The 17662-nt window shown below is 40.4% G+C and overlaps 1 protein-coding gene across 3 annotated transcripts in view; it reads right to left on the bottom strand.

The window, feature by feature from the left end:
* Window positions 1-17662, bottom strand: part of LOC109961871 (collagen alpha-1(XIX) chain) — a 109103-nt gene that overhangs the window by 47809 nt on the left and 43632 nt on the right. For all 3 annotated transcript variants that reach the window (XM_020603043.1, XM_020603045.1, XM_020603042.1), the window contains exons 12-15: window positions 16836-16871; window positions 15004-15033; window positions 14869-14895; window positions 14245-14298 (exon numbers count right to left, since the gene is read on the bottom strand). In XM_020603043.1, coding sequence (XP_020458699.1) covers window positions 14245-14298; window positions 14869-14895; window positions 15004-15033; window positions 16836-16871 — 147 coding nt within the window. The remainder of the gene's footprint in view (window positions 1-14244; window positions 14299-14868; window positions 14896-15003; window positions 15034-16835; window positions 16872-17662) is intronic.

Genomic DNA, 17662 nt, shown 5'->3' with positions numbered 1-17662 from the left:
GCGGGCACAGCACCTTTATACCTTTACTTACTGACATTATATCCTGTTGGAATAATCTCTTGGTTGGGTACTAGAGCAGAGTGTAGATTTAACACTTCACATTTATGTAAAAAGTCTCTTTTTCAAAAACAAAGACACAAAGTATTATGGTGAGGATGGATGGTGTTGTTTTTTTCTCTTTCCCGGATAATGAATAGGTTGACACTGAATCATTGCTACATTTGCAAAAAGATCATTTGCTCTAGCCTCAGCCCCTCTCGCTGCCCTTTCTTCCCTGAACTCCACGACAATAGCAGATTACATCAATATGTAATTTAGCTAATAAATATTTCATATGCTATTATTCTAAGTAGGTCATGAATAATGCAGTTTTCAAAATAATTTCTCCACATTTGCCCTCACATCTCTTTTAACTCCAAAGTGCATAACTATGTGTCCACGTATTTGCATATCATCATCAAAATAAATCCTCAGTTCTCAACAAATAAAGTCAGAGCAACTAAATAATGATATGAGGTTGAGTTCATGTTATTAAACTTTGGCCTGATTTTACTTACACACTTGTCTACAAGTTATAAAATGGCCCTTAATAAGGTGACATGACTTTGCTTTAGTTTATTTCAATAATTGAAAATTCCCTTTAGGAAATATTTCAAAAAATATAATTCTGCTTAGGAAAAGCATTTTAAATGTGGATTACTGCCTTTATCAGCCCTGCAGTGAATCCTGCCTTTATCCATTTAGTATTTGCGGACACCAACAGTTTCACAATAAAGCAGTCCATTAAAAATACTACACCAAGTTAGATGGACACTTTTCTGTCTGCTGGTTAGCATTCCCCAACAACTCTGCACACACTGACAAGGAATAATTAGTCCAGAGCACAGCTGTCATCACCGTTTGTACTCAGGTGACACTCCAAACTAAAACACCTGCCAGTGACACAGTGAGATAACCACCTCTGAAGAGACATGCTGGCTCTGGAGTGCTACAATGGTCAAGATGCCAACAACAGCCCTATAGTGTCCATGAGCATCCAGCAAGCTGTCTCCTTTAACACATCATATCAACTTGAGCAACAAATGCTTTGTTGCTCAAGTTGATATGTGTGAAATGTTTCACGAGTTAGGGGTTTAAGTTGAATCCCGTATTAATGCTATTCCAGTGATTTGATCAATTCTAAATGTCATGTTTGGACCTCCTAGACTTTTATAAATGTGCAGCTGAAGGAAAACTACTTGAAGTCATTTTATGATCATGTTCAGTCATGTTGGAGATTTTCTTCCTTCAGTTACTTTAAAAACAGTGTGTTGGTTTGTTGTCAGTGCAGATAACTATAAATGTTTACAGGCACAAGCTAAAAACCAGACGATACCAGTGGTTGTCAATTCATTAGCGTAAATGTTAACAGTGTCTGCTTATCTCTTCCTGCCTTCACTGTAGAACTATCAGGGAAAAGCATCATATATTCAACTTTTATGAGCACTGAGGATGCATTTAATGCTAAAAACCAGTCACTATGCTGTTGTCATTGTTAACAGCACAAACTTTTCTATGAAGATGCTGATAGTTAAGAATGTGCTTAACAAAACTGCTCATTTTCCAGAGCAGAACCAGGAATTCTACAACTTTATACAAAGCTCTATTGTAATTTTGTCTCATTGCTTTTTTTTTATTTATTTATTATTTTTACTGTTTTTCTGGTGGAGAACACACACAACCAAGAAAACACTGTCAGAGGTGAACTGCCGTCCAAAGCAGTTTCTAGGCAACGAAGATGAAGACTAAACTGAGACTGAGGATTTTGACTCAAAAACAATGTGAGACAATGTGAAAAACATGAGCAGAAAAACTGAAATGTGTGACAAAAAAAAAGTTTTCCTTGATGTAGAAGGATTTTAGCGAGAGCAAACGAGCAGCCTGCCTTCGGGTTGGACCAAATGGTTAGTTTGCTCAGCTGCTGTATATCGAAGCCACTTTTAAACTTAACACCACCTGTGTGTGTGCCAGAATGCCACAGAGAAATATGTCATAATGATGATAATTATAACTCGAATTATACTAACAGAATGGCAAGCAGACAAAACCAGTGGGTGTGCAAATCTTTTCTTTCAGCTAAGCCAACCTTAACCTCATTTCCTTTTCTGATTCACCATTTCTCACTTATCTCTGTCTTTTCATATAATACAATTCTGCTACTCTCCACTCATCCCTCTCTCCTGTCTCCTGGTTTTTCTTCTCATCTCTCCCTTCTCCTGTCTCCTGTCACTTGCATCGTTTCTCCTCACACAACTTCCAGCGCCTGTTGGATCACCCGGGCGATCTCTGTTGCTATGCAACGCTCAGTGTCCTATAAATTTGACAACATCCTAGTGCTTGATTATTATTTGAGCGCTGCAGTGTGAAGCCCTCCTTCAGGTCACTGCAGTAGATTAGAGAGAGGGAGAGACAGAGGAAGGAAATGAGGGATCAGAGGGAGGGAAGGAGGTGGAGAAAGATGATGGGACTGTGAAGGAGAGGAAGGAAGAGAGACAGAGTTGGCATCAAAGATGAACTACCTTCTTTAGTGAATGAAAGATAGGCTGGCAAGACCAAACACATACTCACATGTACTATTTAGCTGTTCCATTGTAAAGCCCATATAGCAGATGTGTGTAAAGTGCACCACATTGACTTCTAACGCAATAATATTGCTAGTCAAGCTTGAGGGAGCCCACTTTAGAGGAGGGGTAAGGAGGAAGTCTCAGTAGACTGTTAAACTTCCAACTTAATCCATATGGATTTTAGTCTCGACTGGCTTCAACACTGCCATGAGTTGTGAAGTGTAAAAGGAAAGCACAGACATGGGGCCTGGCTCAGTCCTGCAACACAAGCCCCAGTCTGAGAGCAAAGTCAACACTGATAGTAACACAAAGCAGCAGCATTCATTTATGACGACTCCATAATCCTTATCCCAAATGTCAACGTGAGAGATAATACAGTGAAAGAAAATGGAGAAGGCAGAACATGCCGCATTTTTAGTTATAAAGCAGATATACCACCAAAAACCCACATAATCCACCTGGTAAATGCTCGAGTCAAGGGGGTCAGGAGATAAACTGGAGGAGCCTTCTGAAATGAACACCAGAGGACCCAATCCCAGTCCAACACAGGGCACAGAGGGACAAAATGATGGGCATATTGTTTCCTTCTATATTCAGGGACAGCTTTCAGTAGGTAAATCAGTTTCACATTTGAATTTTTTTTTCAAACATAGTATCTCATCTTTGATTTTTGAAAGTTTGCTTCTCTGTGTAAAAAACATAAACCCCCCCCACAAAATTAATTATCCCATTTTACTATTTGCATTTATTTTCTTCTAAATTTAAACTGTTATGTTTATAGGAGCAGCAATTTAGTTTGAAGGTTTGGACTTGAAGTTAAGGAGAAATTGGTCTTTCCAGCACTTAATTGAACATACCCATTTATTCATTTACCAAGCCCTTACCTTTAACAAACTGTAACCTTGCAGCCCAGACACCTACAGCATATTTAGCCCAGATATCTTTATATTGCTTTTCTTTCATGTGCCTGACTCACATGTGACAAAGACGTGAAATGCTCTGAAGGGAAAACTATCTGACATTACTAAGCCAGGTTGGTCTGTGACAATGTTATGTGGCTCATAGGAGAGATGACCTTTTCTCGGCTGAAAAATTCACATGCCTCGGCCACTCTTTCTGCCTGAGCTGAGTCCCATCTCTCTCTGGGGACATGTACTCAGGCCACCTGAGCCTTTTGTCTGTCCTGCTCTACCGCTGTACTGGGTTTAACTGGAACTGACTATGTAGTTTATGAGCAGCAGCTGTATTAGCTTGGTGAACAAAAACAAAATGGTGAAAATGATAGGCCTTAATAATACCCTCATGGCTTTTAACAATATACAGAACAAAAATGGGTGGTGGGGAGTTTTCTGTTATGACCACATGTAAACAATGGGGTTACTGTTTGTGTACAACGTGTACTTTAACATTACAATGAGGGACCTAAGACAAAAAGAAACCTTCCACAGCAATATTACAGTGGACACGGACTCTCCAAAATACACAGTGATGCCTAAGATTTTGAATAAACAACAGCACAAACACAGAGAGAAATATTCACATACTGCATGCGCACAAAGAAGCAATAGAAAGTTTGCTACAGGACAACCCGTCACAATAGTAATTCCCAGCTTAAAATGTGTGTCTGTTTCTGGTCTGTGAAAAATGGAAAAAAAAAAGGACTGACACATACAACCAGATGAATTTGACCCCCCTCATTTCCTTGGTCAAACCTACAGTGCCTTAGGAACACTTATTGTATCCAAATTCAAATAGGATTTGGGCAATTACTCACACTGACACCAAAGCTAATTTATTCTGTAATGAATTTTCAAATGCCATCCCTTCCCCTGGCAGATATTTTATCATTTCTCATTTAAAAATGTACACCATAAACTATGAGAATAAGCAAAAGTAGGAAAAATGACCTACTATAATTGGAAAATACCAGTGTTTCAGCAGCAGCGGCCTCTTAAAATTTTTAGTGGTTAGTTTGGCTATGTGTCTAATTATCAAGTAAAATGTTGGGAATAAATATGACCTTACATACCCTCCTTCAATTAAAAGTTGCTTTTTTTCCAAATGCAAAACAACAAAGTGACATAAATCTCCACTAGGCTTGTTCTGATTATGAGTTTTAGAAGAACAAACCATCAAACTGTCATATACTCAGCTCCATTTAGACTGAGCTCAGCTGCTTCTCGCCATAAGGTTTAAAATTCTAAGAATCAGCTGGTGTAAGGGACAAATATTCAGTGAATTCACACCAACTGTGCAGCTCGATATACCGCAGATGTCAGAATCCTCTCAAAACCCGTTTTCACTGCGTCAAATTAGCTGTTAAGGCTTCTGAGGTAAATAGCAATCATAGTGCTTGCCTGAAGTGTCACACAACACACAGCAGAGACCACAGTATCACCTGCTCCTGATTAAGGATCCAATTAGAGACAGTGCAGATTCCCTGCTCCTGACTGCCCTTGCTGGATGCCATTTTAGGACACTGCACAAGCTCAGAAAATTCCTGGGCACTGGAGCTTGTAGAGATCCCTTGCACTTGGTAAAAGCCTCAATAAAATAAGATTTGTTCCAGTTGTTTACTGAGGGTTAAGAGGAACAGCCGGGGCAGTAAGAGAATGGCAAAGCTGACAGCTGCCTGGCAGGGGCTCAAATGAAGCTTAGCATTTTTCACCATTCTGACTGGCACACAATGCTCTCTTTAACTCCCAGCCATCTAAATATTCAAGGATGTATAAAGAGATGGCTGACACTGCAGCCGACTTAAGACTCAGCTCAGCTGGCCAAGATTGCACCTATAGTCTCATGGCTAAAGCTTTCCATGAAGGCTTTCCTCAGAGTGATTCAATCATAGACCTATGTGACTACATTGTGATTGGTATATGCACCACTAGATGGCAAACTAGCTTCATCACAAACTGTTTAGATGGGGACAGAGCCAGAAAGGAAAATGCAAGCCCTCTCAGTGAGAGGATGGATGTCCTCACTGCATGAATGTATGATGTTGGTAACATCCCTAATTAGGCAGCGTGGCAATTAGGTGCTGAAAACCGTAAAAAAGATCTTTCTGTAGTGACTTTACAGCGATGAGAAAAGAAGGAAATAGATGAGAGCGAGAAGCTGTATGAGAGTGACAATAACTTTTACATTGAATTGTGCCTCTTTTCAGCTGCCACACAATACAAAGGGACACAGGTGGCATGAAACGGATCTTCATTCATAGATTGCAGCATATCATTGGGTAAAATAACCATTATAGAGCTATTTCATCAAACATCCGACTCCTCACTACCACACAGTATGCAAACACTAGAACCAGAGGCAAACACAGAAAAGGCAACAGATGTCTATGAAAACTAAGTCAAGGAAGCCCCAAAGGAGGATCAGAACAGTCCTTTATAACAGCCACATCTCTTCCACATCTTCAGTTATGAGTTTTAAGACCTCATTGACTTTAACAACTGCTAAGGAGTAGAAAGAGGGCTGATGATATTATCTGAATTTGCATTTTTATGCGGTGAAAACGATAAATCTGTATTAAACCATGAGCTCAGTTCCCAACAATCAGCTGGATGTCTGTGCAGTGTTTCCATGCATGTTGGGTGCCTACTGCGTTGGCTCCTCACTAGGCCAACATTGTCTCTTGAATGTTCTCATCTCCTAATAGATGCTGTTATTAGTCTTGGCTCTCAGATATTTCGCAGTCTCATCTGGACTTTTGGCAGTATTATTCATCCGGAGCAGATTGCTCCCCTTCTATGTTTACAGATACTGAGTGTTTCAATAATGCATTATCCAACAACTGAATAGAAGAGGCTGAAAATCTACTTTGAATAAACCCTGGTTCATTTTACGAACCAAATATTTGAGGTCAGAGAGAATACACTGTGTAAAGATTCACAGGCCCCTCACTCTGGGTACTGTAGCCCTCAGCAAGACTTAGGCTTTGTATCACTCACCACGCATAACAGATTACACTAAGGTCCCACACACTACCATCTGTATAATATCAGGCCGCTGTCGATGTGCTGCTCCCTGGCATGCCATTAAAGTGGACACAGATGAATGTATCTAAATTGGTTGCAGGCAGGATGAGAGCATGGAGTATCCGAATATGGATGACAGCCTGTAACAGTGTGCTGTAAGTGATGCAGCCTCCCACTACTCTGCCTCTGTTTTCTGCAGCGTTCAGGGCTACATCTCCTCCCTGGCCAGCATCCTTCCTCGCTATACTCTGGACTCTCTGTGTCCTCCTCTGTCCCCTTGGCTGGGGAAATGACAGACAGAAACAGAGCTTCCTTGGAGCATGCGTCAATAAAAGCATCGTGAATCCAAAACACCCTTTCAAAGGTATTTACATTCTTGGCATTTCTTGAGCTCTGTCTCCTCCTGAAACTGACCTAAAAATGCCAGGAGAGTGTTTTTACTGTTTGAAGCCAGATACGTATCATTGTTTGGATGACTAGAGCTGTGGTGTGGACTATAACAGCTAGAACAGTCACTACGGTCAGTCACCTCCTGTCCACACACAGTGAATTCACTTCAACTGACCTTTATGTGACACATGATACTCCATTAGTGTTGCTATGACCTGGCAGACATTGAAAAAAGATTTGTAAATGTTGTCGAGGTATTAGACACAGGCCATAGCAATGGCAGACCCAGATGAATTCAGACGCTGGGGTGGTAGTAGCATGCATATTGCTTGCAGTGTCCTTGCTGTGTTGTACAGCTCCGTCTCCAGAGAAAGTCATGAGGCTGTAGATGTGTGAATGAGGGCCCTGCTATGTGCAACTATAGCAAGCCTTTCTAATGCTCAGAGGATGTTTTGACCTACATTACCCTTAGCTGAACCATAACTTTTCACTTGTATACACCTTCACTTACAGACATACACAAACATACAGTACATATGCAATGACTATTAAAGCCAGTGAACAATGTGCAGTCAAAGTGGTCCTCTCAAAGTCTTGCCCCCTGTATTCATACGTGTAATTAATTGGCCAATTAATATGTGTTTATTCTAGACACCCATGGATGCAGATGTACCGGGGCTCTCTGGGAAAGATGAGAGTCAGACGGATAAATCAAAGCTCTGCGCATCTGTCCTTGCATGTGCCAAATGCTTCCCTCTGTAACCCTCCTCTTTCCCAACTGAGCCCAAATGTGAGACCTTTTCATAGCCAATCAGGTCAAATCTTTGTTTCATCCTCCGTCCCAATGCACTTGACATTGACAAGATTAATTGCCTTGTGCGCTGGGCAAACGAGTTACCTCCTGGTGTAATACAGGTGTCAGAACTGTGGCTCTCTGGATATTGTCCACATGAATTTGAACAAAGAGAGAAGAACAACCTATTCCAAGAAAGGGTTAACTATTCCTTCCCCTGCTTGTAAAATCACATAGGGGTGTAAATCTTGCCATAAAATCTCAGCTGTAAATTCTTCTCTTCGTGCTATTCTGCCATTGAGCTTTAGTGGATCGGGCTACAACTGTAACTACATACAGTAGCTACACCACACTATTGTATTTAAAAAACACACTGCTGGACCATTAATATGAACACCAGCTGTGCCTCAGTAGTTAAATATACCACTGCAGTTGTTTTATAGGTGATACTGTACGTGTGTGTATATAGTAGTGTGTGTTAAGCTGATTTACACTACTGTATTATCTTATATTATAGTCTAGTCTGTAATGATTCCAAAATCAATATCTAAAATGTATCACAAAATGACTGAAGATATGCCAATATACTGTTTAACATGTCATTATGATACCTTTCTCATAAATAGTAGCCTCAATTAAATTTACAAAACAGTTTGTGTGTGATATATTAACATACATTAAGATCAAAGCACAACAAAACATCACATAAACTCTGCTTGTCTCAATTATAAATGTGAACCCGCTACAGAAATGCAACTCCTGTTGAGAAAGCCTTGTGGGGGAAATTAATTTACCATATAACTATAATTGTATGCTGAACTGGAAAACAAAACGCACGGCTCCAATCAAATAGCTGCTGTAATCTTATGCATTTACTGTATCGCCCAAATCAGCGGCAGCCTCCCATGGAGAACTTCTGGCAGGAAGGCTGGTGTTCTCACCAGGGACTCGTTACTTAATAATCTCGCCCCGCAGGTGTTCTAGTAGAGGTCAGCATTCTGTTACAGTTGCATCGCTTTTCATGCCTGCCTCCACCTATGGAGCAGGAAGCCGCTGCCAAATGCTCCAGTCCCCGCAAAATGATCCATAACTCTATCCCTATTGCTGTCATTGCCTGCTTTGGGCTCTGCAGACACAGAGACGGATCCAGATGAACCTGAGCCAAGTCCATCAGATATAATGTGAATATTATAAATACTGTGGTGGCTCAACTGACTCAAAACAACATTTGCTTGGTCCTGCAGAAGAGAGGCATGTAAATTCCAGTTACAGCATGCATTTGGTTTTCAGAGAGCAGCACAATATTTCAAACAAAATTAGGATAAATGACAAAAGCTATTAGCTGTTCAATGAGGATACAGAGATTTAGTTTTAAACTAGATGAATGCTATTGTATCTAATCTGACACTGATGTTTTGACCTCAGTGGACCAGCCTAATGCTGTCCAGCACCAGTAGGATATTGGTGCCCAGTTAGAAGGATCCTGCTTATCAAGGTGACATTTCCCACATGTGTGTCCACATTTCAATGTGGTTAAGTCAAGCACACACAAATGGGGAAGTAAATATGGAGGGCACATACTATACTGAAGCTGCTGCCTGGTGGTCTGGGAGAAAACGTTAGACCAGTAGTTTAGCATCCAGTGCACACATAACCTTTAAGACATGTATCAGGGCAAGGGTGAAGGAGGAGGAAAAATGCCTGTGTCTTTGGTCACGACTTATAGACAGCTGTTTCAGTCATTCAGCAAAGGGCATGGATAGAAAATGTAAACACCACTATCACTTCCCAAAGACAGCAATTACCACTCTCTTCTTTGGAAATGTGGACCAGACCAGTTGCCAAGCTGAGACAAGACAGATGAGCTTCTCTACTGTTTTGGCAGAGTATGTCCACACTACTTTAAAGTGTCCAGGCAGCTGCTGTTGATGTTACGTACATTGTTTCAAATTTTTTTGACACAAGTGAAGAAAGTGTGCCTGCTCTACAATTACTGGTGTGCATTGATCTGGGACTGTGCTATCACATGATGTGAAGTGATGACAGCTGACGAATGTGATGCGACAGCAGCTGAAGTTTTGAGGTACAGACTCGTATTATTTTACAGATAGCAGTCTCTCTCGTAGAAGTGGAGGAAATTTTCTTTACTGGGAAAATGTCTTGCTACCCAGCAACCAACAACATCATGTTTACACCAAAGCTGTTCTCCGGTTTCACTTCCAACATAAGGCTCACATGTCTGACTAGTCTCATGACTTCACTGATATGCACTTGTGGGAAAATAATAAGCAAACTAACATAAGGCTCCATGCCGCTGCATGCATGTGTACTGTCACACAGTTTGAAGAGGAACCTCATGTGCCTGCATCTGCTACATGGAAATAGCTATAATTTAAAAGTAAATGGTAGCTGTAAGGATACAATGACTTGGAAGTAAATATTTAATGATCTGTTGGGCAATGTAATTAGTGACCACGAGGAGTATACTGCAAAAAGGCCAAGAGAAGGAACTGATTCAACATACGATGAATATCCTGTTAGTAAAATCAAAGTCCTGCCAGATCTTAGAGCTCCACTCTGTAATGTTTGTTCAATAGCCATCAATAGTCTATTCAGTGAGGAAAATGATTAAAAGCCTCTCTTTTAATGGCTGCTGGGTCATCTTGTGTTGTCTGGCTAGCTATAGTCTCCCGGCCTTTTCACTCTAATGTGACTTTTGTTCGCTCTTATCTCAGTGACATACAAGGAGCTCGTGTGGCACAGTGTCACCCACCCACACCCCCAGCTGAGGCCCACAGGTGAATATTTCTATGAGAAACAGAACAGGAATAATCAGAAAGCACCCAGTAGAGAATGTTATCCTTTACTTTACCCGATGGTAAATTCTTTGTAGTGCCAACGACTAGAGAAATCTCCTCACCTGCACAATAAAAGACACCTGCATATCTATTACTGAGCTCACCAGCTATTAATCCATATAATTTTCAAACGGTGTCCACTGGTTTACACTCTTAGCAAAATAACTAAATAAAAACCCAACTAATTACTTCAGATTTAATTATATAAACGAATGAGTTGGTATAAGAGGATCTACACTACATAATCATTTGAAGAGGACACATCTGTAGACAAAGCAGTTGCAGTGTTCTGGTTCCTCTAGGGCTTGCAGGAGTTTCATCATCTGTGCATTAGCATACTTATGTTTACAAAGAACAAACACTCTGGTACACATCTGTCACACACGTGCATTTTCAGAAGCAGGAGAATCACTGACACAGTGCAGGCCTTCAGTTGATTAAAGGGGGTTTAAAAATCCTTTGCATTCACATTATTTACATTCTGCAAATTGCATCAAAAAAAATCAATAGAGAAAATCTATGTATAGAGAAAATGTATTTATAATGGTCACGCAGTGCTCCAAAATCATTTTATTTGATGGCTGCCCATTGTGTATGACAAAAACATATCTACCTTCCACAGAGAACCAAAGCAATCAACATGGCAGTCGACAGTGACTTATATTTAGCAAGGATTTTTTTATACAGGTACATTTATATGGCTAATAGGGCTTATTGTGGTGTATGTAGATTAAAACTCCGAGACCCACCTTGTAATGGGGGATTTCTTAAGGTGATTATTTATTAATCCCCAGGAACCTACTGCCTTGTCCATGGATGAACCCATGTCTGCCCACTCACAGCCCTGTGCCAACTTCAGAAGCAGAGTATGATAGGAATAAATAAATCAAGCTTGCTGTGGCATTCCTATGTATTTTTGAATTAAGAAAGCAGTGGTTATTGACCGAGCGTAAGTTTTTCATTCCTGTTTTAAGCATAAACAATAATGTCATTTGGTACTTTGGCCAGGTTTTCTGCCACCAATTCACACATAATGTTTTGTATGCACACAAGACTGTGGTATACAGTCCTGCATACATGTTGATGGGTGTCAGACAAACCCTTCTCTGCACTGCATGCTGAAATTATTACACATACTATAAATGATTACACTGAACAGTCCTTTCAGCATCTGTCTTTCACTTCCTCAGCCTGTGTAGGACAGGGCCAACCTACAACGCCAACACAGAGTTTAGCACATCATTACAAAGCTTAATGAATATTTTAGCACACCACAGTCAGCAAGGGGGACATATACTTTTTTACTGGTGCTCCCCATCTCCTTTTTTGGTCTGCTGCAATGTGCCACTGAATCCCAAACTTCTACTCTTTGCCTGCCATTCTGTGTCAATGCCATCCATAATACATAAAACCAAGCCATTCACATTACTATTAATGGCCATGTTTAATGTTGGGGCAATACATTCCCATAAACTCCTAGACATAGTCAAACTTGCCCTTACCTCCATCCTGAATAGCATTAAAAGAAAATCTAAATTCTGTGAATGTTAGACATAAGGTCACAGAAGAGGTTGACTGATTGCCCTTGATATCCCCTCTTGCATATGTTGCTTTAACCTCTAGAGTCCCTGCGTCCTCATATGAGGACCGCACAGCTTGGGTTTCCAAAGCTCAGGACTCTAGAGGTTAAGCTTCAGAGAAGGATCAGTGCAAATGGCATCATTCTTCTTCTCCCCACTACAATGACCTCCACCTCTCCTTGAAGTAAATCTAAATGCCCTAGAGTAGTCAGACAGTGTGAGAGGTGGTCTGGCCTGAATCGAAGGCCTCCTAGCTATTCAGTGAAGTTTGTGGAGTGCTCAGTCTAAGTCAAGATATTCTGCATCATTTGTATAGCAGTTATGACCCTTAGTAAAACCAGTGCTTTACCAGTATAGACAAGAACTGTTATTAATTGGGTGAGGGTCTCTTGCTGTATCAGCTGGCTACATGCTAGCCCCTCACAATTATACATGTCCACCTTCCTAAAATAGGCTTTCAGACTGTAGAAGCACAGGTTGGTCAACAACTTGGAGGCCACATGTGACTCCTAGAGCTAAGAATAAGCAGAAACCTCAGCACATTACCAGTCACCATAAAGTCAGCCAGTCATCAAAGACAGGGTATTAGTATACAGTATCAGAACTGTATCTTCAGCAACAACAAAACAGAAAGGCAGAAATGGTCACTTTAAAGCCCTGTGGTAGTTTTACCTGCAAACATTTTCAAAGAAATAACTAGTGCAAGAAATATTATGGGCATATAGGAAGCCACAACATCAAACACACTTCCTATTCCTTCAAAACCAATTATGATTGAAAGAGTCATCATAAATCTGTATTCCAGAAGAAAAGAAAAAAGGTGCACATCATAATGGATGCCTCTGACTTTCAGTTCCTTTAACTTACAGTATGTCAGCTTAGGTATAAAATAACACCTAACTAATTAGGTAGAGAAAGAAAAGCACCAAAAACACATCTGTGCCACCTTCTGAGCTCACGTTTGTTGGTGATACTTTCCCTGATATTAGATTTTGTTACTTCATTCACTGTGGGAAATGTTCCACTGAGAAATAACTTAACCAATGATAGGTCATAAATTGTTAAAGCTATTGGAACACATTTTGAGTTTGAATGCACAGTGGAACACTGGAGATGCTTCTGTCCAGATGTCGCGCGTACTGTGCATCATGTCAGCTGTTGCCTAATCTGAAACGAACATTTGCCTGACCTACTTATGGGTGCTCCACAGAGCAACATACTGTATATTTTATATTATGCTGCAGTGGAGTCAAGCATTTACTTACTGTTTTATGACCATTCTCTGTAAGACAAACATGAATACTCAGTCATCTGAAGGACCTATTTTTGATCACAGTGACACAAGGGAAGGTACTTGCACCAAGTCATTTAAGATGAACACAAAAGGACACTCACTCCACTTGTCCTTGAACACCACCTTTCAGCTGTGATGTCAAGGAACAATAACAACCTGCAGCCCACCATAATGTTATAGTGCTACATAGCAAAACACCATACATGAATTAGATGTGCTCGCACTCACACTAAATTATTCATATAATTGTCACATACTGCATATTCTCAGACTATGACACAAAACCATGGAAGGAAGTCCTATACTGCAGTAAATGCACACTCCCGATTTAGACGTTGCATTACAAACCCACAGTCAGAAGGTGAGAAATAAATATGATGTAATGTTTCAGTTGATTGAGTCATGGGCATTGTCTCTACTCCAAATCAAGATGGCCTGTTAGGAAACTGAATACCACAGTCAACCAGTGGGACCCAACCATGTGTGCTGCCAGTCATACTATGAGTGTGTGTGTGTGTGTGTGTGTGTGTGTGTGTGTGTGAGAGCGAGAGAGAGAAAGAGACCCCTTGACCACTGAGGCCATTCATTAATTGTCATACAACAAGCCCACACCACCCCCTCCCTCTTTCCAGGCCCATTGCAACAACAACAACAGCCACTCAGCTGCTACAGTATTTGGCCCTTCCCCAGACCAGGTCCTTTCAGTTAGTACAACCACCAGCTAGACCACACAACTGTTTACTCACCCTTTTGCCCTCTTTGCCTGGTTCCCCTGGCTGACCCGGCACCCCAGCCAATCCCTACAGAGAATGGACATGCACAAGTATCATACTGGAGTTGGTGCTTCATTCATCTGCATTTGGCACTGCAGGAAGAGATTATGGCGTGCTTCTTGTAAAACCTGACACAGACAGATGTTTGTGCCACATGTTCTACGCCGACAGCTAATGTAGTGGGTTTATTTGCAATAATAGGAAACACAGCATTAGCTTAGTTAAAACTGCACAAAGAGATAAAAAGGAGTATACACAGCTGTAGTTTCTATTCTAGTTCATGAACTGTTTTTAGGTGATTTCACCATCCCCTTAATAGATAATTTGCAGCCTTGGTTAATCAGAGCTTCATTCCATTATTCTACACAGTATCTTGATAAGAAACTATTACCAAGTTAATCAAGGTATATACCAAGCCCTGAAGTTTTTGGGCAAGGCTATGCATATGCTGCTTCAACAAATGTTTGCTGAACCTAATAGCTGTGCTTGATTGCTTGAGAACAGATAATGTGCACTTTGCCCAGCAAGAACAACAGACAACAACGATAGTCTATATTAAATGTGGTGATTATTATTATTATTTTCTTTTTTTTTTACCTTGTCTCCTTTTTCACCTCGTGGGCCCTGAATGTGGCAAACAAAAAAATTATATTTATTAAAAAAAACAAACCCATATATTTAGAAAATATGAAGAAATTGTCAGTGAAAACAATATTAATCTAATTTCAGTACCTGATCTCCTTTGAGGCATTCTTTTTCACCCTAGGAATCATATGAACAATCAAAAACATGTCAATCAGTATGAAAAGACAACACACATATACAGTATATAAAAGCAAGCAACACAATTGGTCATGGTACAGTGATTAGCTTTGGTCACCATGACTTGAAGAGAAGTTAGGACATGAATGTTACAACTCCCCAGACGCCCTGCCTGCCACTGTCAGAATAGGGCAAACAGGGTCATCTATTCACCAAATGTGCACATCTCAGCTTTCAAACACAAGTCTGTTTTCTTATTGTTTATTTTGCTGTTACACTGTGGGACGAGGGCTTAAGGGAAAACATTTCATTACATTACATCACATGTATAAAACAACATAATGTGCTATAAATCTTGAACATTGAACCTTTAACTTTGTAATTTGTGTCCTCTCTCAACTGGAATCAAATGCTTTTCTTAGAAATAGCGGCAGAAACACAACATAGTATGTCTTGCACATTAGTCAAAGATCTCATGTAAAGCAGCAAAAGTAAAAAAAATAAATTAATTAACAAGGAGGCTTACAGGCTTTCGCTGTTGTATTTGCAGCTGTATCTATAAAAAAAATTGTGACAGCTTTGACCGGTGTCACCCTAAATAAAACAAGGCTCATTCTCCTTGCATTTCTTTTGCTAATAATTCATTTATAATGGTACTTTTTTTTATTGGCTTGGGAGCACAGAGCTGTGACCTTGGTTAACAAGCAATACAATTCAAATCCACTAGCAGCAGGTCCACACTACTTTACCAACTCCCTCTCAGCATTTTCTGCCCATACTCACCACCCAATTTACCAACATGATTTGAGAAAGTTTTCTGAAATCATGTTCACTAGTCAATGAAAAGTCATTATTTTGTTTGTATTACTATTAATTATTGTTAATGCAAAATTAACAGCTAATGCATGGCACCAGTTTTCTGTGGGTACTACAACCAGTTTGGTGACATAACTGGGGCAAGCCGGAAGCAGCGGGACACTGTTTTTGTATCAGTCCAGTGCTGATTAAAACTGGCATGCTAATCCCCTCATGATGTGTATATAATTAACTAACCACTTACAGTATATGCTTAATCTCCAGTAGCTGTCATCTATAGGGCGACAATGCTTTGAAAGCATGTCTGTTTGCATCTGTGCCCACGCATTCACCTTAAGTGTTGACAGGTGATATGTGAGCATATGTGAGTATATATATCTGCTGTGTGCTGACATACAGTATGTGCACTGGAATAATTTCTGGGTTATGTTCTCTGTCCTCTGAATTTCACAGGACCACAGGAAAATCACTAGTGCAGTCCAATTATAAAATTGAAATACGTAAAGTGTGCTGTAGTTCTTCCCAGGTGTCTTCTCAATACGTCTGCAGAAGCAGCCACCAACCCAATAAGAACATGTCTCGCCTGTGTAGGATATAGCTAGTGACTACCTTTCAACCTTCGCCCCCACCCCTGAGCTCAGCACTCCATTCTTCTCTGCCTGGCTGCTCATCCCTATCCTTCTTGGTCCATGTGAGGATCCCCACTGAGCCCTGTCTATCTGCTTCTTGTCTGTCCCATTCCCAGGTGATGGTAATGTGACACAAAGACTACTCTGCTCACCTGAGTGCCTCGCTTTCCATCTCTGTGGGCCAGATGTTTTAACACAGCATGTAGCACCTGGTCAGCCAAAAGGCTGTGATATTTACAAAGCTCAGCTCAGCAATTTCAGGTCATAACCACCGGAGTGTATTTCAACATTTAATTTTTCTGAATGTCCTTACATCTACAAAGAGCATAATGAGATGTAAATCACATATGTACTTACTGGAAGCCCTGGAACTCCAGGCAGACCTGTGACACCCTGTGAAAGAAAACAAAAATGACTAAAAACTCCTAAAACATCTTTAATGTACTGTGTGTAATGGGAAAGGCTACAGCTAAGTCTATACAATATATTCTAAAACAAGACGCATAGCAGTATCCTTTCAATATATGCAGAATGTAAAGCACTATAGAAGCCCATTAACTGGTATTTACAGTATGTGAAGTGAAGCTTGTCTGATGACTTTCACACTGTCAGACAACTGGCAAGTGGACTGGTGCTATTATATGTGACAGGCCTTAAAATAAACACAGCTATGCTACATCGTGTAAAAGCCCTGCAGTATTAACAATGGACAGGTAGGATAACATTGTTTGGTGATTGTGACATACAGGCAGTCAAGAAAAGTCATATAAGGAAAGAAGTAGATGTCTTTTCCCTCCAGCATAATTTAATGTAAGCAATGATCTCACATGCTTTTTACTGCCTCTCTTGTTTTTTGTCATTTTAGATAAAACTCATGTATCACTGTCTAATATTTTTGTAGTTTTTTCTGATTTTCACCACAGCCCCAACAGTACTGTATAAAGCACCAAGCTGAGGATCAGTGGACTTTATAAATGGCAATGTCCTTTTATCAGATGTGGATGAAAGAAAAAAAAAAAGCGCTTGTAGTTCATATCCATTCTGTTGTCTAAATGAGTGTCACAGCTAGAATATGCCTGCTATGGGATATTCAGGGGACTCATTACTTTATGCTTCCAAATCTGCCTCCCTCTGTCAACTTTAATACAAACAAACATACTCTCCACCCCCACCCCCCTCCCTCC

This window comes from Monopterus albus, unplaced genomic scaffold (assembly GCF_001952655.1).
Source record: "Monopterus albus unplaced genomic scaffold, M_albus_1.0 scaffold60.1, whole genome shotgun sequence".
Classification (NCBI taxonomy): Eukaryota; Metazoa; Chordata; class Actinopteri; order Synbranchiformes; family Synbranchidae; genus Monopterus; species Monopterus albus.
The sequence above is the reverse complement of the archived record's forward strand: the minus strand, read 5'-3'. Positions and strand labels throughout refer to the sequence as shown.